The 26,339-nt window shown below is 39.2% G+C and overlaps 1 protein-coding gene and 1 long non-coding RNA gene across 9 annotated transcripts in view; one reads left to right on the forward strand and one right to left on the reverse strand.

Annotated features, from left to right (window-relative positions):
- DOCK3 (dedicator of cytokinesis 3) overlaps positions 1-26,339 on the forward strand; it is a 225,148-nt gene that overhangs the window by 171,723 nt on the left and 27,086 nt on the right. For 7 of the 8 annotated variants that reach the window (XM_075433137.1, XM_075433142.1, XM_075433138.1 and 4 more), the window contains exons 27-40: positions 1,430-1,528; positions 4,113-4,207; positions 5,800-5,875; positions 6,812-6,912; positions 7,198-7,256; positions 9,595-9,743; positions 12,304-12,389; positions 14,257-14,283; positions 14,404-14,499; positions 16,181-16,241; positions 16,699-16,792; positions 17,505-17,653; positions 22,479-22,565; positions 24,552-24,656. In XM_075433137.1, the coding sequence (XP_075289252.1) occupies positions 1,430-1,528; positions 4,113-4,207; positions 5,800-5,875; positions 6,812-6,912; positions 7,198-7,256; positions 9,595-9,743; positions 12,304-12,389; positions 14,257-14,283; positions 14,404-14,499; positions 16,181-16,241; positions 16,699-16,792; positions 17,505-17,653; positions 22,479-22,565; positions 24,552-24,656 (1,284 nt within the window). The remainder of the gene's footprint in view (positions 1-1,429; positions 1,529-4,112; positions 4,208-5,799; positions 5,876-6,811; positions 6,913-7,197; positions 7,257-9,594; positions 9,744-12,303; positions 12,390-14,256; positions 14,284-14,403; positions 14,500-16,180; positions 16,242-16,698; positions 16,793-17,504; positions 17,654-22,478; positions 22,566-24,551; positions 24,657-26,339) is intronic. The other variant, XM_075433139.1, reaches the window with a different exon arrangement.
- The window catches only part of LOC142362762 (uncharacterized), a 60,751-nt gene that overhangs the window by 1,820 nt on the left and 32,592 nt on the right, over positions 1-26,339 (reverse strand). Inside the window, exon 4 of the long non-coding RNA XR_012765271.1 lies at positions 20,469-20,559. This is a non-coding gene — a long non-coding RNA (uncharacterized LOC142362762). The remainder of the gene's footprint in view (positions 1-20,468; positions 20,560-26,339) is intronic.

Raw genomic sequence — 26,339 nt, forward strand, 5'->3', positions numbered from 1 at the left:
TCAGTTGTCGGAGTCTCTAATGCAGCTTTTGCACAATGTGTAATGTTAAGCTGTTGGTCAGAACATTCCTTTCTTTAGACTTGCTTTTTTTCAGATGGCTGAAACCTCAGAGATATTTTTGGGGGCAGATGTACACAAAGATACTCTTCTCACACAAGAGAAAAGATTATATCTTTCCACGCTAGCTCAGATAAAGTAACTTAACAGTAGAATCCTAATAAAGAACAAGGCATTTAGTAGTTTTAGACATGTTCTTTGATACGAAACAAGAAAGGCGCTAGCTTGCAAATGTCCAGTAACACCTCAATTTCCTTTTACTTCTACCATTTGACTCACTCTTATTTATCACATGCCACCATACACATAAGAGCACACCTTTTTCCTAATGAAGTTCAGCCCTGTAAAGTTTATTGCAACAACCTATGTCAAAGCTTCTGGGTAGATGCTTGAGCCAATTAGAAAAAGAATTAAAATGGAATGGACAGTCCCAAGTATAAAATCCCTTGTATTTGTTCCTGAGTTTATATTTCACGGCACAGTTATATGTGGAATCTTATTAGATACTGCTTAGAATGTAGCCTCTGTATTTTCCAAATTAATTGCTCATTGTCACAGGAAAAAAAATAGTGTTGTGCAAGGGATTGGCAGTCAAAAGACATACTCCTTACATTCTTGGCACTGCCTTTCTCATTATCTTGGACAGATTGCTTAACTTCTCTGTGCTTTGCTTTCAGATATGTAAAATGGGGGAGCTCATCTTTGGAAAACACTTTGGGATACTGTGGTAACTGGTTAGGGTGCTTCTGCTTCGCAGGCCAGAAATGTAATTGTAGCTCATGTAGGCTTACCCAAACTATATTCAGAATATCTTACTGGAATACTGTTAGTACTGTAGCTGTGACAGCACAGAACTGGTGAACACTAATAAGCCAAAGATTTACAAGATTCCAGACACCTTTTGTAGCCCATACTGATCCCATGCTGTCATCGTTATACTGTCTTGAGTATCTGAGCCAATTAGTTTAAGTAATTCCTGCTATGTCTGCATGAGCTGCAGTCACACCTTTGATAGACATAGTATATTAAGTAACTGAAAAAGGTGACTGTCAAAAACTGCATGCTTGGAGGGTGATTCGTTAATGTCTCTATTAATAATTTTAAATTATTTTTGTTCAGACTACAAGATTGGTTAAAAGACCTTTAAAACTGGCATCTGTGGAGGAGCCTCCAAGAGGTGTATTCCCATGTATCAACAGTAATTCAGGAACTGTTAACGTGCAGGATTTTTAATCACTGTGCATGTCAGCTTTCCTCTCATAGGCATTGGGGCCATTTCAGACCCCTCCCTTTATACCTTACCTCAGGTTGAGTTTTATATTTATGAAATTTCGGATTGTGTAAATGAAATAGTTTTTCATTTGGTCAACAGGGAGAATATGTGTCCTGCCTTCTGTCTTTGCTTCGTCAGATGTCAGACACTCATTTCCAGCACTTACTGGACAACTTCCAAAGCAAGGATGAACTAAAGGTACAGCACAACATCATGTTTGTAGGGTGACTGACCCACAGTGAGAGAGTAGAGGGGGATCCCTCCAGCAGTACTTGCTCTGCTAATCATTCCCATTCACTGGCACTCTCTTCAAGGACCTTCCTTTCACCTTTTAATAACAGGTGTTATGTTATAAAAACATTTAAGACCACAGGGCACTGAACTGAATTCATAAGAGCAAATAAAGTCCAAAGATAGATGTTATTACACAGAAAAGGATATCATTATTGTACCAGATAGCACACAGTCAAGAGGAGCAGATTTTTTTTAACCCCATGTAAAGTCAGTTGTTCTACAGCATTCTACTAGATGTTCAATATATGTTGAAGCTTATTTATGAAGAGTGTTGATTTTATGCCAAAAGATAATTTCAAGCCTTTTTGGGGATACAGATGTCTCTAGCAGAGGAAGTCTTTTTTGGGAAAGCAGTAACCTTACTACTCCACTTTCTGCATGCTTCCCAAATTTGTGAGCATTAACTTAAATCATGGCTATTCACGTACAGAAGGGGTTGGCAAGGGGTACAGACCTCTCTGGTGGCTCTTTTGCCATGGACATTTTGAAATGGCACACTCAAAACAGCAGAAACCAACGTTTTCAACTTCCACAGGAAAGAGGAGTATCTCTGACAGTCTGTTTAAAAGGCAGAATAATTTCATAAGTAAAGATAAGATTTTGGATAAAATGCTTTTGATTAGCATGGCACTCAATAAAATATGAACAATAAGAAAAATGTAACGTGGCAGGAACTTAATGTTGCCTTAACAAATGAGATGGAGAAACAGAGAGAAATCCTCTCTGAATAGGCTTTCAGCTTCGAAATATTTCATGTACATACTGAGAGGCTGAATAAATCAGGGAGATAAATTTGGGACAATAGAATTCTTACCTCTAGGTTGCAGGGTTCAATTATCTCAGGTTGATAGTTATCTGAGATTACTACCTTTCAGATAACTTCTGAATTGCTCATAGGAAAATTATTTGGTAAATTAATTCATATTAATTTTAATAGGTATTTTTAAAAGCTATCTAAACTATAGTTCTTATGTCAGACCAGTGAAAAGGTTTGCCATTGAACTGAAATTGGTCTTCACACCCATAAGAACAAACACTGTTGTATCTCCAGCAATCTAAGGGTATGTTCCGGAGCATCACAGGGGCTGAAGATTTTTATACCCAGCTTTTTTCCAACTGTCAGTTGACCTAATAAAATATATTACTTTTTCTCTTTCAAATATTGCTGTAATAATATTTCCAATACTGTTTCATGGATGGAAAGGCATTACATTCACTCATCACTGTGACATCTAGGCAAAAACGAGGCTGAAAGTCAAGGAGCTTCTGATGATTTACTCTTAGCTTAGTTACACCAAGATCACAGAATCACAGAATGTTCAGGGTTGGCAGGGACCTCTGTGGGCCATCTAGTCCAACCCCCCTGCCAAAGCAGGGTCACCTACAGCAGGCTGCAGAGGACCTTGTCCAGGCGGGTCTTGAATATCTCCAGAGAAGGAGACCCCACAACCTCCCTGGGCAGCCTGTTCCAGTGCTCCGTTACCCTCAGAGGGAAGAAGTTCTTCCTCATGTTCAGACGGAACTTCCTCTGCTTCAGTTTGTGCCCATTGCCCCTTGTCCTGTTGCTGGGCACCACTGAAAAGAGCTTGGCCCCATCCTCCTGACACCCACCCTGCAGATATTTATAAGCATTTATTAGGTCCCCTCGCAGCCTTCTCTTCTTCAGGCTGAACGAGCCCAGCTCCCTCAGCCTCTCCTCATAGGAGAGATGCTCCAGTTCCCCCCCATCTCCCCCAAAATTAAGGCATAATGGTAGGACAGTTTTGAAGAAACTCTGCACTGCCACTTGCTATCTTCATTTTGTGTAGAAGAAAAACAAAACAACAAAATCATAGTTTGCATGTGCAACAACTTGGCATGTTTTATCCTCGCTGTTGTTTTTTATAGATGTAGAGGTGCAGGTAGTCAAAAAACGGAAATGTCTTCAGGTTTGGGGAATTTTTTGGAAAGCAAATATTCAGCTTAAATCTGCATGAGAGATCTTTTCTGCTGCATATTGCCAGAAATGGGGTTTTCTGTTACTATTTTTAAAAGCGCACATAGGAGTTTTATTGGGTTTGAGCGTGGGGGGGTTGTCAAATTTGTGACATAAGCACAAAGAAATTTGGACAGATACATTAATTAATTGAATGCATAAATAAATGGTTATTATTCCAGTATATTTGAAAATAGCTGCAAATTGACACTGGAACTCTAGATGATAATACGTGAAGTCATATACAGTTGTGCACATAAGAAAGTTTCTCATCGCACTGTAGAAGTTAAGCTTTAAAAGACAGCTGCAACTTGTTTAGTACGTATTAGATGTGTACAAAAAGAAAGAGAGCCATATCCCAATACATGTTGTTTCCATGTTTTCAGGTGAATGGCCTAGTGACACAAAGCTCAAGTGGAGCACACTTGGCTTTAACTGTCTTTCTTATAATCAAGAAAACAGATTTATGTGCAGCTGCTGGTGATTTTTAATTCTTTTCTCCCTATCTGATAGGAGTTCCTCCTGAAGATTTTCTGTGTATTTCGGAACCTGATGAAAATGAGTGTCTTTCCTCGAGACTGGATGGTGATGAGGTTGCTTACCAGCAAGTAAGTAGAGAAGCAGGTATAAACTGGTGACATTCTATATCAGAATTTTTTCTCCTCAGCTGAGCAGTTAAAGCCTGTGATGCAGCGTTTCGTCAGACTGAGATGTGGTAATCAACAGGAATTCTGGAGTGCTCATCCTCATTCTGCAGTTACTTCAACACTCTGGACCAAACTGGGACTTTATATTCATTCTGTTTCTGAAACTCTACCAGGATGTGCAGGTAGCAGAGAATTAAAAGTTTAAGCCCAAAGCTGAAGTAGTTGCGTTGAGGGTAAGAGTGGCACAGCAGCTGTAGTAACACATGGCAAGGAACAGCGACCCGCACCAAGTGGTATTAACAGGCAGGCTCTCAACTCCTGTTCTCAGTAAATGACTACACTAAATGTCAGTCTCTTCCCATAAGCGTTGCTCCTTAGCCTGCCTAGGAGGAGGATGCAGTTATTGTAGAAGAGGAGGAGCATACCCTAGTGACAATAAGTGACACCAAGTGCTTTACTGACAGAGTTGTTTCTCAATTAAATTGTCATCTACCACTTTAATGCTTAACTTTATCTGTTTTTCTTGCTTCTGATGGGTTAAGTACTATGCTGTTTGGAATGGCAGCAGTGTGATGAACACAGCGTGGCTGAAATTATTTATTAGTTTCTTGTTTCTTTAGATAAACTAGCCATAGAATTACCACTGACTGACAACTGGAGGGGTTCCCGTTACAAGAAGACACCAGAGCAGTTTTCCTAAAGGCTGACTGCTCAGCCGAGCTGTATGCTCCGCAAGTTCACAGCACTAATGGGAAGTGAAAGAAGTGGATTTCAGTATTTCAAGTGCAAAGATTAAATAAAGATCTGTAAGAAAAGAAAAACCCACATGAAAAGAGTAGCTACCTCTGTAAATGCTGTAGGGTACCTGGTTCCCTTTGGCACAATTTTGCCGTAGACCTTTAGACTGATAGGTATGGTTAGCAGCATTACTGGAAGTGTTGCTTTCACGTGAATCAGATGTGCTGTTTCTTTTGATACTATTTTTGCCTTATCTACATGCTATTTACTAATTCCTGAATTTATCACGTGCCTTGATAAATACACTGAGGTGTATTTAGCTACCTACGAACAAATACCAGGGAATCCAGAATTGTGAAACACTCAAAATACTCACAGTTCAGTTTAAGTGTGTGCCAGATAAAGGACCATTGTATCGCCAAGACTGAAAATAGCTCAGACTTTCCGAGTTGCTCTTCTTTGGGGAGAAAAAAAAAAAGTCTTTCGTCTTACAATAGGAGAAAGATATGTGTATTCTGTTGTTTCACTGAAGATAATATGGCCCAGCACTACAAGAGACAGGATTTTAACTGCTCCTATGTAAATTCCAAAAATCCCAATGATGATGAAAAATTTTAATCTTGTATCAGTTAGTACAAATTGTTTCTTAAAACATAGAAAGATCGGTGACTTCTATGTGAATCTAGCCATGATTATATGAAGAATGCTCATCTTTGTATGTACAGTAAAATCAGCGCCACCCACTGTAATGTTGTACTCCAGGCTCAAATGTGCTTTTTTTCTTTTCTTTCTTTTTTTTTTGTTTTTGACTGCAGTATCATAGTGACAACAGTTCAGTACCTGTCTTCTGCACTGCATAAGAACTTCACGGAAACAGACTTTGATTTTAAAGTAAGAATCGATACTGAGAAAATGTTATGACAGTTTTTTAAACTAGCAGTAACAAAGGAACAAGAGCTCCTCTCTACATTAGCTGATTAAATTTGAAGCATTTATGTGAGTATCTGTGAGGAAGATGACCTAGCTGATAAAAGACAGGAATTTGAATTGCTGTGGAATTGAGGGAAAGGAGAACAGATACACTGTGAGATCAGATCAAGAACATGGAGCCCCTCAGAAAGGAAGCAAGCATCTTCATAAGCAGAGGAGCTAATGAAGCATGTTGTCTTACAGATTCAGAGCCAATAAAATGTAAACTCAGGCAATGCTTCTCCTGAGGTTGGGGCATTCATCATCTTCCTCTCCCAGCAGTCTCTCTTTCTGGCTGTTGCCTTAAAACTTGGAGGAACACAGTATCAGAGTGTTTTCTGATCATATGTCTGTTGTCGCTGAAAATGGGCAACAAGCTCCGTGTTACTCAGGAAAAGCTGCCAGATGTGCACCCAGGCACGTGTACACACAGCGTGATGGCAAAAGCCTCATTTCTTTGGGAAAACTGACTAAATTATAGGGCTCTACTTCATGATATGATGTAATCTCTGGGGCTTTTTGAGGGGTAAGATCTGTTTAGCCTAGAGAAAAAAACAATTTAAAACTTCCCTGAAGTCACCAAGTTTATTCATTTTTGAACTCTGGTGCTAAGGGGAAAGCCCAGTGGTGTTATCTTCTTGGGGTTTTAAATTTTAGTTCCTACCAGGTTTTAAATAATCCATTGGTATCCTTAAGAGTTTAGCTTCTCCATAGTTAAGATACATCTTGATTAAGTTACATCTTGATTACAAAAAGGAACAGTCTCATTCTACATATAAAGGAACATATGTCTTCCTGCATTTGTTTAAAACTTACTCCTTAGAGTGTAATGCTGTAAAACTTCTTCCTGTGTCACAGGTGTGGAACTCTTATTTCAGCCTGGCAGTTTTGTTTATAAACCAGCCAAGTCTCCAACTAGAAAATGCCACACCAGCTAAGAGGAAGAAGATTCTGGATAAGTAAGAACATACTGTGTTGGGTTCCCAGCTTTTTCTGCCACCTCAAAAATAAGACTTTTTTTGTTTTTTTTTACCACAAGTCCCTGTGATTTATTATGGAACTTGGGATGTGGAAATACTTGGGAAATAAATAAGTAGATCTCCTAATACAATGTTCAGTGATTAGTTGAGTTGTTTGATTTTCTTATGTTGACTTAAATGTGAATTTGATTTTTTTCTTTTTTTATCATCACTGCCTTGCTAGGTTTTGTTCCATTAGGCAGTTGTCTATCTTGTCTCTTTCAGATACGGCGATATGAGAGTGATGATGGCGTATGAGCTCTTCAGCATGTGGCAGAACCTGGGTATGTCTCTTCCTTCTCTGTTCTAAGACTAAAGCCAGAGTAACCCCAGATTTGTGTTGGGTTTTTTTGTTTCTTTGTTTTTCGCTTACTTTTTTTAGCACCATAGAATACTTAGTTTCTCTTAAGAGTTGTAAAACCAGGAAGCACTTCTCCCACCAAAAACTCTCTTCTGCACTGTCTCATCGTACTTTTTTATTTGAAATAATACATTCCTGTGAATTTGAATGCTTTCTCCTCCAATGCGACAGTGGCAGGTTTTGGTTGTTTTGACACATGAGTGACAGTTTTCATGTATTTGCAAACATAAAATCAGCTTTCTTGAATCCCTTCGGCTGTGCTGCAGTCAGGTCTGACTTTTGTCTGATCCATGGCTGTAAAGCAGAAATTTGAATTTTCACAGCTGTAACCAACTTTATAATTTTGTAGACAATTCAAAAGCCGAAGTTGTCATGATTCAAAATGATAGAATCATCTAGGTTGGAAAAGACACTTAAGATCATTGAGTCCAACTGTAAACCTAACACTGCCAAGTCCACCACTAAACCATAGCTATGTGTGTTTGATAACAACGCCCAGAAGTGGCAAACCGTAAAGCTTCTTTTTTTGGTGTCTTCAGATATGTTGTATGCATAACAAATTCTATGTTACTACTTTAAAAAGGAAAAAAAAAAAAAAAAAAAAAAAAAAAAAAAAAGGGGGAAACCCAAACCAATGCCCACAAAAGCCCTGTCCACCATAACACAGTGTTTGTGATAAAATTTCAACTTCTGCAATTCATTTCGCCTTTTCCTATATATTTTGATGAAGAAATTAAGCATGTTACAAAATGTGGAAAAATATATCTTGCTACAGGTCTCAAAAGGTAAATGGAGATTTTTCATCTAGGACTTGGGCTTTCAGAAGTGTTCTGCACCAGTCTTGAGTTTAGGTAATTCAGGGTTTTATTAGTAGAAGAGCCAAATGACATCTGTACTGCATCAGAGCAAGTCCAGCTAGGCCAGCATCCAGTGTTCATCAGGGACCAAAAGTGAATCCTGTGGAAATGTCTGAGCACAAAGGAAGCGTACAGCATTCTAGAGGAAAATTCAAAAAAGTCAGCTGTTTGGGATCACAAATCAGACAAGGTTCTGGAAGAGGTAAATCATTAAGAGGGCAAAGGAATGATACAAATCGGAGTGGATAACTTGATGAAGTGGCTGCAAGCAATATATTCAAAAAGCCAGATACGAACATTTTATTTGCAGGAATATAGGTAGGAGTGCTATTCAAAAAAACAAAGACTACAAATGTATCATGCTGATAATCAGTTGAATGGGAGCTACCTGTGAAATGCCATGAGTAAAACAGATACCATAATCTTTGAGAAAATGAGTAAGAATCTTGGGTAAGAGAAGAGGGACAATATTACTGCCATTTTTTTCATAAGTGCACTTGATTCTAGAATAGTATGCCCGGTCCTGCTTTCTGCAGCTCAAAAAACCCCAAAGACAAGCTGGACAGAGCTCAGAGAACCGTCAGGAAGATGATGACTACAGAAATAAGAAAATGCCATATTACAAAATACGGAATCAGCCTGACCTGTCTTGCAAAACTGAGATGATACAGCCAGACTTGATCACAGTCTCTAAGGATCTGTGTGGAGAATAGAAGGCTCTCCAATATAACAGAGATCAAATAACCAGAAAATAATGCCAGACAAATTCAAGTAAGAAATGAGAAGCCCATTTTAGATATGTAGAGATATTTATCCCTGAATGTTGTTCCAAATATTACTATTTTGATTTATTCTCTGCGAGTGCACAGTAAGCATGCCATGGAAGAGACTTAGCAAAATGCCTTGGGTTTCTGTTGCTGAGAAGCCATGCAATTTGGTCCTAAGTCAAGGTCAGTTATCAAACTGAGACTGCCAGAGTACTGAGGGTGAAGAGCTCTGTAGGTCACCGAAATCTCAATATGTTCTATTAAATACCATTGTTCTCACCAGCCCTTTCAAAATCTTGTTCTTCATAAATGAGAAGTATCTGTGGCCTCTTTTCCCCCTAGTTAATATGTTTAGTTTGGTTGGTTTTGACAGTTTTAATTCCTTTGCAAGTAAAATGCACTGACAACTTTTGCCGTGGGCTTTCACAGGGAAATTAAAAATGCTCATAGAGACTTTGCAAGGAATGGTGTAAAGCAAATAGTGGTTTTCCAGTCCTTGCAGGAAAAGAAAATGTGTTTTCTTTTCTAATGCTCATGCATACTGCTTTGGATATGTCATCATTGCCGGGGTTCCCCATTTTCTCAGTGACAGATAACAAAGGCTTTTATTTAATTACAGTTCCTTTGTGTTGTACAGGTGAGCATAAGATTCACTTTATTCCGGGAATGATTGGCCCCTTTCTTGGTGTTACACTTGTTCCACAACCAGAAGTCCGGAATATCATGATCCCCATCTTCCATGACATGATGGACTGGGAGCAGAGAAAGAATGGCAACTTCAAACAGGTGAGGTTGCTTCCCAAGCATTTGCAGTGTTCTTTTTCTGGTTCTGTCTATCTGCAATGTCCAGCTGGAAGCAAGGAGTTTGTATCTGCTGATTGGTTTCTGGTTATGAAGACGACGTTGTCATGTAACTATAGAAAAATAGAAAATTTGAAGTATATTTCACAAAACTATTACAAGACTCCCAAGATTATTTAAAGAGTGCACTTTACAGCTAGCTAAATTTTCCGTGAACATAGAGAAGAGGAGCAATGTGCTCATCGTGTCAGAGATGAGGAAAAGAATTTTGTAAGTGCTGGGCTCCCACTGCTCCCATTGGTTTCAGTTAGATGATTAGTCCACCATTAAATGGGTCAGACCGAGAACCAAAAATGGAGACACAAAGATTTAGCCAGTATTTGTGAAAACAGTGGTCTTTGCTTCTCTGTCTTCAATTTCCATCTGCAAAGTGGAACTGTATAATGCAGTAACTATACCACGCTTTGAAACGGACCTTGCAACTGTATCTTCTTCAAGAAATTGTAGCAACTCCCCTGGAGTGGTTATGCCCAAGGACAGTTCTGTAGTTTCCACTTTCTGTGAGCTCTGATTGCAGAATGGGCAGTGGGGGCTTCATCATTTTGTTGCCCAGTCATGGCCAGAGAATTGCTAAAATTTTCCACTGGAAAACAGATCCCCAAAGTGCAAAGTATTAATAACGAAGGATGGGTTTGCGCTGGATCCTCAGACGACAGTGCTTCATTGTCATTGTGTTTGGGACAACACTGGGCACGGGTATCTGCAGATGAGTGCTCTGAAGTAGTAAATCCTTTTATTGAAATTATTGTAATTCAGGTGATGATTTATTATCCACAAACTCATTAAAATTTCAGATCTGATCGATTGTTCCAGGAGAATACCAGACCTTTTCAATAACCTGACCTACTAAAGGCTGTGTGGAAAAGTATTACGAGGAGCTTATGTTTCTCTCCCTCTTCAACTACCTTGATTATTATTACTAACATTATTATTATTATTACTACTACTATTATTATTACAATGGCATTTGATCGTGGTCCTCTTTTTGCTGTTTTAGCGTAACAGTAGAACAGTCCCTGCTCTGGCATTTACAGTTATAAGTACCTGCAGTCATCTTTAAGTTTCTGGACCTGTTCATAGTTTCTGTATCAAGATGAACTCTTCATAATCTTCATTTAATTTTTATACTCATTAAGGTACTCTAAACTAGAGCTCCAAGAATATTGCTTCAGTTACCCATGGAGCAAATTTCCACACTGTTTTATGAAGCATATGTCATAACTTTCCAAGATTAAAGACAGAATCATGATCTGTCTTGGAATGAAATAAGCAGTTAAGTAACACCAGATGTATTAACTTTTAGGAAGTTATTTGTTGTCCAGTGTAACACGAGGCAGCTGGGCAGCTGCATTACTGATCTCTGTCAAGTCATTGTAGATCACAGGCAAAGAAAGGGAAGGGTTTTTTAATTCTGAGCTTCTCTTTACTGTTTGAATACTAAATTGGTTGTCAGAAAACACAAAAATCCTGGAAATTCATTTTCAAGCCCTTTTTTTTTTATTTTCTTCAGTAGCTCATGATTTAACAAGGTTGTTTTTTAATGATTTAATGATTTCAGCAACAAGAGCACCAACTCCATTTGTGTGCCACTGAGTGTTTTGCTTTTCCTTCTCATCTTTAATTCCTTTGCAATTTGGCAGCTGAAAAACATAAAGAAACTCAGACTATACTTGTCTTTACATAAAAACAAGCTATATTTCTACAAGCAGTTCCAACCTTAAGGAGCCTCTGTCTTCATTAGTACTGAAAGTATGTTTTCCATGAGATTTCTAAGGCTACATGAAATTTTCTTGTATAATGTTAGATACATTGATTTCTGCACTTGAATCAATTTTATGGGAATATCTGATATCCAACATGATAACAATGTATTAGACTTGGGGTGAAATGAACACATTCAAAACCTTTGTAAAGGAAGAGAAACATGATGATACTGTTGTGGCCCTTTATGTACGTGTGAAAAGAACATGCATAATATAGTCACAGAGAGGCTTGACAAAACTGGGTTTAATGAACAAATAATCTTCCAATATAATGATGCCTGGGTGACTGGAAATCAGTTACCTACTGGCAGAACCAGCACAGCAGACCACTGGCGATCACACCATGAACTAGTTTCTCTGTGTGGATATTCTGTTACAGTACAGGATATAGTTTTATCTGATACAATGCTTCACAGGAAGTGGTTTATTTGGTGAGAGAATAAACTGCAGAAATTCCTGTGAAGAAGTAGCGTTACGTCTCGTGGGATGTTCACTTAGACCATGATACGCAAAAGGATAATTTAGTTTTAATCCTCTTATTTCACTGAAGAATGAGAAAAGTATGTCCATTTCATTGAGCCACAGAGAAATAAATCACTCACGCATAGAAGTGGGCAGCCCCAGGGCATGAGAAATAAAATATTCTTCCAGTCTTCCTCGTGTTTGGAGCTCTTGTCTTCTACGTGAACAGCTAATTTGTAACCAGTCGCTTCTTCATGCAGGTGGAGGCTGAGCTGATCGATAAGCTGGACAGCCTGGTATCCGAAGGAAAAGGCGATGAGAACTACCGGGAACTCTTCAGCCTGCTGTAAGCTGCACCAGTTTCTGCTCGCTGCGTTGTGCAGGGTCATAGAAAGAGCCAGAGCAATGATCTGTGCAGCCGCAGCAGCTACAGCGCTGATCTTCAGAGAAAGCAGTAAGGGCTTTCCGGCAGGTTTTCATGACATGGCTCAGTGAAATAGAAATATGTCACTCTAATTCTGAAAAGAATATAAGAAACTAAATTCTTCTTTGTCGTCTTGTGGTGAAATCTAATATAAGGCTGCACAGGTAAGCGGTTAACATCCTCCTGTCAACAACTGATTTGCTAGAGGAGGCAGTGCCTTTCTTTTTACGTAGCAGTAAGGGAAATCATGGCCTTAGGCTTGTTCGGAGGAACAGTGTGCTATGTAGCAAGTCAGGCCTTGTTAGAGCACAAGGGCATTTTCCTTTGCTTGTTCCCATTTTTGAAGGTCATGTTTTGGTTGGCTCAACAGTTGCAAGTTGTTTCCTCTAGAGTACGTCATGACACTATTTCCACTCCCTTTCAAAAATCCAGTACTCGTACAGATAAACCTAAAGCCTTTACATCTGACTTTCCACTAGTTATCTTTCACTACTGACCTGTCTCCAGATACCATTTCCAGTGATCCTAGTTTATTCCAAAAGGACTTATTTTGAACACTGAGACTCGGGAGCAGTTAACCGTAAATCTTCCAATATTCCAGTGAGCCCTGGAGATCATTAGCAGAACTTTAGCCATATATTCCAGACAATTGTATGTGGCTCCCGGTAGCATGCTGGCACTTTAAGGCATAAACCTTTGTTTTGCTAGAACCAGTACTTGTATTTCTGAAATTACAATTGCACATTCATTCATTTTCAGAATAGAGAAGCCTGTCCATCCTGTATGCTTATCCTTAGGAAGCATCTACATGTATTCGGGTTTGATTGGTGCATATTCAGCCTTGGGAAGTCGGGTACTTTATGTGTACAGAGAACAGAAGTCTATTTCAGGGGTAAAGGAAAGAAAATAGCTATCCTTTTTTTCTCTTTATTCACCTGGCAAGAGGAATATTGTGCATTTCCTTTGTTCCAGTCGAAGAGATTTGTTACCCGAAATGTTAAGAATTCAGGGACTGTAGCTTGTTACTTATTTTTAGATGATAGTGGCTGCATGTATTACCAAGAAACACAGCCTGGAAGTCCAGCAACCTTTAGTTTAGATTTGCTACTGACTTTCCTGAGAACAATGTGAACTTTGAGGAAACAGTTCCACAAAGTTAATAAATGCTGTGTGAAATAAACAACTGTTCCAGCTATACTGCTGAAACGTGATTTGGCTCCCTCAGCTGGAAATCATTCCTGTGCAGAAGAGTTTGCCTCTCCTGAGGATATGTATGACACCCAACAGAATTACTTTCCTCTTGCCAGTATGGAAGTGGCAAGTTCTTTGACCAGAGATCCGGTTTCAGCAGACTAGCATGTAAATTTGCTTTCTCTTTTCACTTTTTAGGTCTGATTTTCAGTGTTCTCGTTCTAGCCTTCTCTTATCCTTCACAATTGTCTCAGTGGGATGCTCCCTGTACTGTCTCGTTTGCTGAGCAGGAAAAGATTGCCTTTATTTATTCACAGTTGAAATAAATTGTGATTCAAGGTTGGGTGGTTGGTTGCTCATTAGAGACGAAAATTTATGTGGGGATGAGCAGAGAAGAGGTATTTGCATTAGGTTTAGACTCCCTTCCAACTTCTGACTGCTGTTAGCAGTATTTAAACTACAGGTAATAATGTGGGAATCCACTGTTGCCATGGGCATTGCTCTTTTTCATATATTTTAAATGGCAATGTGAAGATACTTTTCCTTCTTCTGTCAATTCTGTAATTCCCTTGTCTTTGCTTCATGCTGCCTGGAGTAGAACCCAGCTCTTTGGGCCTTATCCTAGGTAAGACAGCAATTCTATGAATTTGTTTGATGAGGGAGAAACCAAGCTGTCCACAGCTGTCTGCATGCACTGTACCATTTCCCTGGAAGCCTCATCTGCTGCCTTCTTGTCTCCAAACAGTTTGCTGGAGAAGATTGAGCAGGAAACATGGCGAGAGACGGGAATCTCTTTTGTTACATCAGTTACTCGTCTCATGGAGCGTCTGCTTGACTATAGGTATCTGGCACCAACAGTAATATATTCTAAGAAGTTTGTAAAGAGGTAGTACCAAATTTCTTTTCCACGGGGAATATTTTTATTGTTTACCAAGCTGCATGCTTCTCTGATGGCAGTACCATGTAGGCAAGCCTAACTCATTGCTGCTAGGTTCTGACCAAAAATCCTAAACCCACATCTCTACAGCCCTAACTCGCATTCCTGTGTGCTCGTTGCTCGTAGTAGCAAAGATAAAGAAATTTTTTAATTAGTAGTTCTGTACTAAGGTTCAGTCAGGTTGCCAAATGATTAATTCCTTCTATCACTGAAATGATCTGGCCTAATTCAGCAGAACAGATGCTGAATGCAAGAATGATCTCGAATGCCTTGCTGAAGCACCATGTGCTGAATGCCTCATCAAGACGTGCAGGGTTCGAGGAAAGTCTGACCTGGCTGCTGGTGACTAGTGTGCAAGACTTCACTATAAATGAGGCACCTTTTGTTTAGTTTTAGACTGAAGTCTGCAGAACTATTGTGTCGATGCAGCTGAGCTTTGACTGGGTTACAAGATAATATTCTACCTTCGTATATATACACACACACACTCGGAGCTGTTTTTATGGAATGATAGACAGTTTGAAACTATGGAAGCTATACAGAACTGCCCCAGGTATTTCTATCTTCAACCTACTGACAAGAGTTCAAATCATTTTTGCTGCTGCTGCTCTTTATAGGTGACTAGGCTGGGTATTCTGCAATCCCACGTCCTTTTCTCTGCTTTTTGGTTTGCTCTTTTTGTTAGCCTTACAAGTTTGATTCAATCTCCTGTTTGTTTCCTGAAAAGGGCTACTGTACAACTACTATGCAAGACCAGGTATCTGTGACACTTTAAAGAGAATGCAAGGGAGCTGATTTTTTTAAATTTAATTAATACACATTTTCATACTTAATTCAGAAACAGATACCAGTTTTTAATTGATTTTTAACACACAGATTTTTTCATTAACAGAACAGGGAATCGCACCGGAATTTGGAAATACACAGGCATCTCTTGGAGTCCAGCTGCCACTTGGTGACACAGCAGCTCTCAAGACAGTTGGCTCTGTCACTGCTTTAAAAATTTTGTCTTTTTCACAAATGAATGTGACTTTTTTCAAGTCAAGATTAGTAATTTCTGAAGCCTTTAACTTTTTCTACTGCTTGAATAGATATAATTTCTAAAATATTCCAGAAAATAAAGATAAATTTTGTGACTTAGCTTACTCGTGAATAAGTCAGTAATCTAGTCTAAATTACTCAGGTTGTATCTTTCAGCTTGCTGACACTGCACTGGATAGCTGAATTTATGAATACTAATCCTTTGACTGGGAAACCATTAAGCATTAAGCATTAACATCTGGATAAATAATAATTTTTCGCTTTTATAGTAGATCTTTTGCTCAGGTGATTTTTGGCCACTATTACCTGATTTTTGTTAAGATTCTTGTAAGAAATGGTGCTTGTTCTCAGATGCAGACATGTAAGAGGACACTTAGTTCTCGTATCATTTAAGCCGTAATACAGAAAATTTTTTTGGAGGAAAATATAAAGTATATGATTATTTTGTGATCCAAGGAAGCTCTGGAGAATAAGATAGCTTCGAATTTATTTTGAAAGGACTTTTTTTGCAGATGTATGTTTCACCATTGCTCTGCTTTCTTAGGGACTGTATGAAAGGAGATGAAACAGAAAACAAGAAGATTGGCTGCACTGTTAACCTTATGGTAAAGACGCTTCCTTTCTCTCTTTGTGATACTGTGCAATGTTGTCGAAACTGGGGTGGGAAAGGTTGGGACGGGAATGTGTGTCAGGCAAGCGTAGAAGGCAGAAGGACAGCGGTTGTGAGGATCCCCTGGAGGTCCCTGGTCCAATTCTGCCTAAAGCACGGCCACACAGGTCAGGTTGCTCAGGGCCTTGTCCACCTGAGCGCGGAGTATCCCTGTGACAGAGGTTCTATAACCTCTCTCGCCTTTTTTTTCAGCTTTTGACTACCCTAATTTTGAAAAAAAAACCATCACACAATAAAATTAGTGGGTTAAATCAGTGTGAATGTGAAAATAATTATTCCTCCTTTTACACTAATAATGTATTATCTTTTCAATACCTTTATATGTATACACAGATGCTGCTGATTGTCTTGAATGAAGAGTCTCAATAACAACTCTCTCTTTTCTTTCACAGAATTTCTATAAATCTGAAATTAACAAGGAAGAGATGTACATCCGCTATATCCACAAGCTGTGTGACATGCACTTACAGGCTGAGAACTATACAGGTCAGTAAGACATCATCTGGGGATGGTCTGAAATCCTGGTGAAAAGTTTTTGACTCTCCCAATGTCATACTTTAACTTCTGATTCGCTCTTTTGGAAGAAATATGCATGAATCAGTTACAGCAGTTGGGAAGATCAGAAGGTGAGGTCCAGCCCATTCCCTCAAGTGAAACAATCTATGTCTGTGCCCACACAACCATAAGACTATTCCGTTACACCCCGAATTTTACATTCAAGTGTTCTACAAGGAAGATACATAAAAAAAATCACAACAGTGGAATCAAAATTAGAGGAGGATTAAAATCATAAACCCCCTGGTATATTATCATTTGCCATATTTCCTTGCATTGCAGTATTTTAGGGAGCACTTAGAAAGTCCGTAGACTTTAATTCTGTGTTGTCCATGCTCTGTTTACAGCTGCAGGCCCCAAATCTAGTTAGTTACATATCTGAGTATCTGACTGAGCATTTTAATCAAGTAGCTAGTAAAAGGAAACTTGACAGATTTGTACCTAAAAATCAGGTGCATAGGAAACAGCTTTGTGCTGGTATTTTAAGTAATTGAATAATTTAATGATCCCTGAAGACTTCAGAATTGTTCCTCATACTGTAAATCAGGAATGCCAGACTGTTTAAGAAGCAGAACTAGTGACCTTTCAACCCACTGGTATTTGTTGTCACTGATTCAGTGTTCAATAACTGCATTTCCAACAGAGGCTGCGTTTACTTTGCTTTTGTACTGTGAGTTGCTTCAGTGGGAGGACAGACCTCTGAGAGAGTTCCTGCATTATCCGTCTCAGTCAGAGTGGCAGCGTAAGGAAGGTCTGTGCCGTAAGATTATCCATTACTTCAACAAAGGGAAGGTATGCCAACTTCTTCTCTCTTCCAGCAGCTTCCTTCCCTTTTCCTGACATATGGCTTGCAAGCCTATCATCTCAGTTCAGTAGTCTGGAAGTAAATTTATATCAAAAAGTTTTATAACTTGACAGATTGCTTCTTGGCTCTCTGGACGGGAAAGCAGATAAGAAAATGGATATGGGTATTTCATTGTGCGCAGCATTTGAAACTGGTTTAGGTAGGCCAACAGGAAAAACACCAAAACACTTTTATATCTTTAAACCAAACTTTGGATCACCTGATGTGGCAGAGAGCTCCATGAATGTCAGTTCCTTAGTTTTTAGGGGGTGGGATTGCATTTTGTTGTTGTCTATGCAAATTACTGCGTTACGACTCATGGACTTGTTTTGTTCCTAACCTGCAAAAGTAAATGGCAGGCAATGCACTGCAGGAGTCTCTTTATTAAAAAATATTTAAGTCCTTTCAGTATCACTGTTATTTTAAAGTGGCTTTCAGTTCAAGTGCAGTTCCATCCATTGCACAAGAAGAAAATCAATACATTTCAATTTCACATATTCAGTAGTTTCTCCTACAATTTTTTTTTTTTAATTACTGCAGAGGCAGGCGTTATAGTCCCTTGTGTCAGGGTGTTTTGGGAACGCTTCAGAGGTGAACCTTGAAAGTGGTATCAGCTGTCAGAATATCTTCACATTTTTCCCTTACCTAGAAAAATTCCTACAGTTTATATTATTGGAAGGTAATATCTGTATGTGTGCCTCAGGGCTGTTTTTGCCTGTGATGGCAATGACCGTGGCATTAAATACCAATGTGATTTGGTTCATACACGGTTGCCATTCCAGATAATTCCTCCCTAGCCCTGGTAACAGCAAGTTGCATATGGCAGAGTCACGCTCTACAGAACCTGCAAAAGAAGTCAGATTCCTGCATGTAGGAAGAAGTGGCCTGTTGATGAGGAAGTGATTAATTAAGACCAAATTTTTTTCTTGGCCAAAATTGTTCTTTTGTAATAATATTGCACGTGGTTCTCTTTTCAGTTCCAGAAATTTTTAGGGTTTTTCAGACTGCACTTAAATAAATTACTGACTTGTACAAACATTGCAGTGTGGTACTGTCTGACTAGACAAAGATGATCTAGAGACTATGTAAAACAAGTGAGTCTGTAATTTTGACAGAAACAGGCATTCCGTTTACGCACTGAAGGGGAATAAAAACTTGACGGATGTAATTTTGCTATAAAACTCCTAATGGATTATAGTGTGTTAAACTCTTGAGGTTTTTTCCCACTGGATGTTTTTGGAGTTACTTGACTTTGTGTTTTAATCCTCCTTTATTATAAATGGTAGCTGAATGACTAAATAATCCACTTAAGCAGTGTCTATGTCACTCAAGCCACAGAAGTGAAAGATGCTGACATGCCAAATCCTCCTGCTGCTTTTCAGCACTCTGTTGCTGTGTAACAGGGAATGGAAGAAACTTCCTTCCCTCAACCTGTGTCTCATAGTTTCTTTCTGCACTACCCTGAGATGGTCCCTCTTCAGGTCCTGAAGAGTGGAATTTGTTGTTCTGTGTCCCACAGTTGCATTCTAGAGTTAAGTTTCTCATGGTGCTCCTGGCATCTTCCACTAAGGGGGTCAAAGCAGCATGAAAAGGGTGCAAAAATCCTGCATTTTTTAATGGAAAAATTTTCTCAGCACAGCAATGGGGGGAAACTATGGCCACAAGACTGTCTTGTGAGGTTGACGTAAAGGGCATGCCAGTGGAGGGCAAGGAGTGGTGGTGTGGCTGTGGCAGGCCTGGGGCCACGGCAGTGGAGTGCAGAACTGAGTAACTCCCATTCCCAGTATGGAAGCATCCCTGCCCTGGGAAGGAACAAGGTGTTCCAAAGCCCTTTTAGCCTTCACTCCGGTTGTGTGCTTCTTCCTGCTGATTGCTGCTATGCCTTGCATTGGTTTATGGCTCAGTCAGCAGTGCGTCCAAGCGCATAACTTTAAATGAAGATTTTTTTTTTTTTTTTTTTTTTTTTTTGGTAATTCACGGTTATGATTTTGTCTGTTAAAACTCAAGGTGTTCTAGTTGGAGACTGTAAATGGAACGATTTGAACCCAACTGATCATGCTTCTGGACAGCCATAGCTTGAAAACTACACAACCCTTTTCTGTCTAGTTCACTGCTAGATTTGATTAACTAAAACTCCTGACCAGCTTCCATCACAGCATCGCAGTGTGTATTCTCCTTAGCGCCAGCCAAGTGCTGTGAGAGACCCAAAGCTGACTTTCCAAAGCAGTTCATTTTTGGATCGTGTGCTCCATACCCAACATTTGAAGTGATTTCTCTTGTGCACCCTCATTTGAATCACATTTCCAAAAGAAATCAGCACATTGAGATGTGAGCAAATAAAGGTTGCCATTCATAAATGTTGATTGTGTTTATCTGTGCCTCCTTGGTGCAGTCACCAGCACTCAGCTGAGAGTTGCTGGTGCCACAGGAGAAAGCTGCAATGTCACACGAATCTGCTTTTCAAGTGAAGGACGTAATATGGGACTTGCAAACAGATCAGCCGTCAGCAAAAGAGAAAGCAGTAATGAGGGAAATTAACATTGGAGACATTAGGAAATTATTTGAAAAGGGGGAAGAATGATGCTTTAGAGGGAACTGACGCTTGTGTAGCACATGGAATTACATATTAAATTTCTACACGGTGAAGATGGTACTCATTAACATCACAGATTTTAAAACAGAGGATCCCCATGACTCTGATATCCGTTCATTCTCTTTTCCTTTCAAATGTCTACAAACTCTCTTTTCTCTCTCAGAAGGTACCTGTATATTGTGCTTCTTTGCTTCTATACCTCAGCTTGTATCTACAGAATATTCAGCTGGCACAGTGGAATTTCTCTGTGTGGAAATCTAACTGAAAGAAAGAGAGAAAGCCTGAGTTAGCATGACACAAATAGTATCAGGGTACACGTTGGTATAAAGAGAAATAAGATGTGGTTACATGTTGTTAATTTAATTCACATCAGAAAAGGAGCCTGAAAAGGTTACAGTTTTAGGATCACCTCAAGGGAAGCCAGCCAACTAGCGTTCTGCTTCTGTCCAGAAGACAGACTAGACAATTATGCCACAGCATCCCATTTGGAAGCAAGACTCTGCTCACACTGTGTGACAAAAGTCATTTACTCCTGGCCAGCTGTTTTAGAAGAGACCTTTCCATTCTTTCAAGTAAATATAGATCAGCTAAGGATTGAAAATCTATGTATAATATCTCTACAGAGCATGTTGAAACCTAGGGAAAAAAAAAGCAATGGTGTTTGTGTTCACAAATGTAAACACTTCACTGGGTAATGTTGATCCCAAGTCAGTGTATCAATTTGTATGTCATGGACTTTGACAACCCACAGCAAAAATCCTGTTAATTTGAGATCACAAAAGCCTGAGTAATAGTCTGAGCAGTCAAGTAACTGGTCTTTCAGTTCACTTCCTATTGTATGTAATGTATTTATCTAAATAAATCTCAGGCTTCCCATCATCCCCAACTATCAGAATATCCAAATTGATTCTGAAATAATCTTTCATTTAGCAAGTTCTTCCATAAATTTTTGTAATTAACTGAAACTAAGAGATGTAGGATCATTATTTTTAGCCTTTTTAGTTCTTACAGCTATCCCTTCTTTTAATAAAAAAGTTCTTACACTTACCTTTCTTGCTGTTTGGAGAAAAAAAAGCTTTGATGGTATTAAGGATGAGAGAACAGGCCCTACAAATGTGTGTGCATAAAGGGAAGCATTGTAAAGTGCCTAGTACGCTAACTCAGTGTAGAGATTCACTTTTTCAAGTGAAGGTACATGTAACAAGAAGAACTGTTTCCATACTACATGCTGATATTTCACATAATTACTGTTACCAATCATTTACAATATTGCTATTAATAACTGTAAAACTTAAGATGATAGTCTAACTCACACGTTAATATTGTTTTCACTACAACAGGGTCTCAGTTAAAATAACTGGCAAGTTAGCCCAGTAATACATAAAATTTAATCCAGTAAAGGTTCAGCTGAGACCTTGGTGTTCTAGATCCTTTACATAAGTATGGCAAGAAACCGTCAGTTTTCCAAAAGGCTTCTAATCTATGTAGGTAGAAGATGATGGGAGAGGAGTTTTCAGTTCCAGGGTGTAAAACAAGCACACTAAAAAGCAAAGTGAGGTAATGGGAGTCTTTCTTACCTCTGTGGGGTGATGAGTATGGTGTGCTAGAAGGGATTTATTGTATGCAGACGGTAAGTTGAAGAAATGAGTTTTGCTTTCAGTTCTGAATATGGATATTCACTCAGTGCAATGCTGCATGTCAGTCCTGAGGACGGTTTGTCTCTGCATTTAGGGATTTCCCACTGTTAGACAGTTTCATGCCTTCAGCAGGAAGCAGCAGCCCTGGGAAGCAGCGCGCTTTGCTGGGGAGCGAAGTCCTAACTCTTTAGGGAGTTTTAGTGCAAAGGAGATATTGGGGGTGGGCTGAATGGGTGTCTAACAAGAAGAAAAGTTGTTAGTTGTATTATCTTCCTCCAAATAAGTTCCTAGTCTCGTGAGTGAATTGTCAGTAACAAGCTGTATAGGCCTGTAATTTCAGTGGAACATAGGCCTCTATTACCATCCTGAAGAAGGAATTAATCTGATATTTAATGGAAACTGTTTCATCACATTGCATTTTCACATCTAATCCCTGGCATTTCAAGCCAAATGAATTCCCAAAACTGAGTTTCCGTATTCCTTTCAGCTGAGTTGACAATAACACGCTGGTTGCTGTGAGTGTGATTTGCTTTGGTTTTGCAGAGCTGGGAGTTTGGAATCCCGCTGTGCAGAGAACTGGCCATGCAGTACGAAAGCCTCTATGATTATCAGAGCCTCAGCTGGATTCGGGTAAGTAGCAGCAGTTCCTCTCCTTGCAGACTCTCATGTCGTTCCCCAGGGAATTCAGCTCTCCTGTCAGAGCATTCTGAATTTAAAAAAGAAACATATTCCCTATATAGCTCCATGCATTTACACTGACTCCTTTGCCATCGATTCATTCTGATGACTCCGTAGGTCCACTGAAGTAATTTCTAAATCTGCTAGCAGTGAAATTCCATGAGTATGTGGAGACAGCACGCACGTAGGTGCTGGGTTTGCTATTGCAATTGCATATTTATACATACTTTTGTATAAAATATCTTTTTTCTCTTTTTCTAATGATGTATTGATATTTCATTTTCATTCTGAAAGTATCAAGGACAGCTTGTGCCTCAGGTGACATAAAGGAACAAGACAGAAAGAATGGAGAAGGCAGATGTTTATGGCATTCTTGTCAATTTACAGGAATCTGGTCCTCTGGTAAAACCAAACACGTGGTTAAATCAGGGTACATTTGCAGCATTGTGCTTTAGTCAGAAAAAGTCAAAGCTCTGGCTGTTATTTAAAAGCTTTATGAATGTGAAAATAGTTCATCTGCTTTTGTCCCCTGGGTAGCATGCATATGTCCAAATTTAAGATTTATGCTATGTGGATGTATTCTTATACACAGTGGTTTAAATTCTCTTTAAAAGTCAAACTTATTCTCATCTGAAGATACCCATCTAACTAGGTCGCAGGAACTGCACTTCTGAAGAACCTGTTTTCTTCAGATTGGCCCTGAAGAGAGTACTTATAGGTGAACATCTTGGGTGTGCGCCTGTTTATTGTGGACACCTAAAATAGGGCAGTGTGAAAATTTACCCTGGTGTACAGGAAATACTAAATCAGTAAAGTGATCGTGAATGATGACCTAACAAACCAATTAACAAGGATTAGTCAAGTTGTGCATCAAGGCTTTCTTTCCTAAAACAGCAGTAAATTAGAGTCTTACTGCCTCTTTATTATTAGGAGTTAATCAGCTGGCAGGTGAAGAGCAGCTCAGCTCATCAGTGTAAGCCATTCACCTCGTCCTTTCACTCACCTGTGTCTCATCTGTTTTCTGTTCAAGTCCCCTAAATCTGTGTTGACCTGAACTGACCTGAATTTCTCCCTGCTCCAAAGAGTTTTCTCTTTGCCATTCAGATCATTCAGTGCATTCCTCTATTCTTCCTGCAATGACTTTGGGACCGTCTCCATTTTAGAAAGGGAGTTAATATGTGTGGCAACCGAGAACAAAACCTTGATGCAATATTCTGAGCCAAAGCTGCTGTTAGGGCTCCCTGCAGTGGAAGCAATGACGTCAAACTGATTCTTCTCTTCAGAAAGCTATCTTTTTGCTATAGTGAAATTCCTGTGAGACTTTCAACTGAGATTCAGTTTGGCAAGAGGTCTTGAAATCCGGCTCTTGATACAAATGCTGGCACAGTGCCACAAAATTAACAAATAGAGCTAGAGAAAAGTCCTTTTACTTTTTCCAAACGCCTTTTTTCTTCCATGTTAAACCTACTGGTGCACAGAGCTGCTGAAAGATTTAACTTTGTTTCATCCTTTTCCATGCCCCTCAACTCAATTAAGGCAAACCCAACTGAATTGATACAATTTTCCAGACAGTGCTACAGATTTTGAGCTGTAAGAGAGAACAGGACACTGTGAGCCAGGCGACATAGATCTTAATTGCAGCTTTGCCATTAATTCTGCAATGCAAAGAAAATTACATGCAAAACCTGTTTAATTTAAAATGAGATACAACAGAGAAATTTTTGTATGTCATCTCTAAAAATGTAAAATGAGCATGATACGACACTCTGTTCCAACATGTGGACTGTTTAATTAATAATTTTTATCTTTAAAATTTTGGTCTTTTCATAAAAAATTGTGGGGGCAAAAGAGTAATGTGATATTTAAACGTGTCTTGAGATTCTAATGTCTTAAGTGCAGCTTTACGGGTCTGATAGCAGCTATCTTTTTCCTCCGTAGAAAATGGAAGCTACCTATTACGATAACATCATGGAACAGCAGCGCTTAGAACCTGAGTTTTTCAGAGTTGGTTTTTACGGTCGGAAATTCCCTTTTTTCCTGCGGGTAAGCCAGACTTTTACAAAGCATGACAAAGTGACCGGGCTCAGAGCAGCAGTTAGGGCTTTGTCTTTTTGTCGTGGAGGTACGATGTCTGCCGTTAAGGTTATTTTTCTTATGCCTGCACAAGTAGGAACAGCTTTCTGGCTGAACTGAAGGATGTGGTCCACTGGGAACGTTCTTAGGAACAGAGATCAGAAATGTGACTCAAGCCTATGTGTATTTCTGACAATCCGCAGATGCAGCACAAATTGCCTCTATATTAAGCGAAATGCTGTATTGCAGCAGTGTTAGGCCATCACTCAACTAATTTTCATCATCTCAAATTATCACGCTTGAAAAAGCCTCACATGACAGAAGGATTCCAATACAGGCTGATGACTCTCTTACACTATCTACAAGTGAAAATTTCCTCTCTCCTCAATAGAAAAGCCTTGCAGCTTCTCTGGACACATCCTCACTTTGAGCTTATTGTCTGCTGATGTGTACAGGACTGGCTGGGTCTACAGTCCATTTAAAAAGTGAAATTATCTTCTTTTACTAATTAGGAATCAAACTTAAAGTGGATATTTGTTCATACGTTGTCTTGTTGCTAGTTCAGAGCCAGGAAGGAATATAATTTGACAACTGCTGTACAAACTGTCTGAAAATTGATAGCAGATGCCATCTAGCTTGACAGGACAAGCTAACCTGAAGTGTGCTTTCAAGGACTGGAGGTGCATATTTTGTGTTCTCTTTAAAGAAATGGTTTGACAAGAGATGGCACCACTCGGGAGTTACAAAGTAAGATGCTACAAAAAGCCAAACTGTGTACCATTTTGAAAATTGCACTCTTAAATTTCCCTCTGATGCTATTTTTTTTTTTTTAACTAGGATTTAAACTTTGATGTTTAATTACATTCTTTTAATGGAAACACAGGCGGGGGGAGTAAAGGCAAGTTGGAATTAATCAAGGTGAAAATACGAGTGGAAAAAGGGTGGCTTCATGTTATTCAAAGGTGAAGCTGAACAGTGCCATAATGCAGCAGCTTGAATTTATGTGCAGAACACATGTGCAGAGGAATCCAAGGAAATGAGAAGTGTTGCAGCATGAAGCGGTAGCTACCCTTTCATGAAGAACTCCAGAGAAGTATCCATTTTTGTATCTAACAACAGATGTTTCAGAAAATGAATGACAACAAAGTCATTATGGCACATAAGCGTTCCTACATTTGAAATAATATCAGTGAATCTAGCTTATCTTATTGTATTATGGATCCTACAGTTTTATCTTGGATCTTGCACGTCCTGTGTGTTTAACACTACACAAGTTTTCAGTGCACAGCACTTACTCTTTGCAAAACGGTGTAACAATATGGATACTTGGCTGGAAACGTTAAAGGCGAACATGAGCATACATAATTATAATCCTTGTTAATTCTGCAATTATATTTGGTAGCAGTACTTCTGATAGCAGATTACTAATGTAGCAATCTCATTAGAAGTCATCCTCCTCCTTTCTCTCCCTAATGATCCGTACAGCACACACATTGCAAAGCACAGACTAAGCCCATTAGCAATCACATCAGCATGGATCACACTGTAAAGAGATTGGAAGCAGCTATTCTAGAGAAGAAAAAGATTTACATGGATTTAAAATTTTCAAATGGATATGGGAGTGATTTAAAGTGATCAAATAACTCTCTGCCC

Source organism: Opisthocomus hoazin, chromosome 11 (assembly GCF_030867145.1).
Source record: "Opisthocomus hoazin isolate bOpiHoa1 chromosome 11, bOpiHoa1.hap1, whole genome shotgun sequence".
NCBI classification, from domain to species: Eukaryota; Metazoa; Chordata; class Aves; order Opisthocomiformes; family Opisthocomidae; genus Opisthocomus; species Opisthocomus hoazin.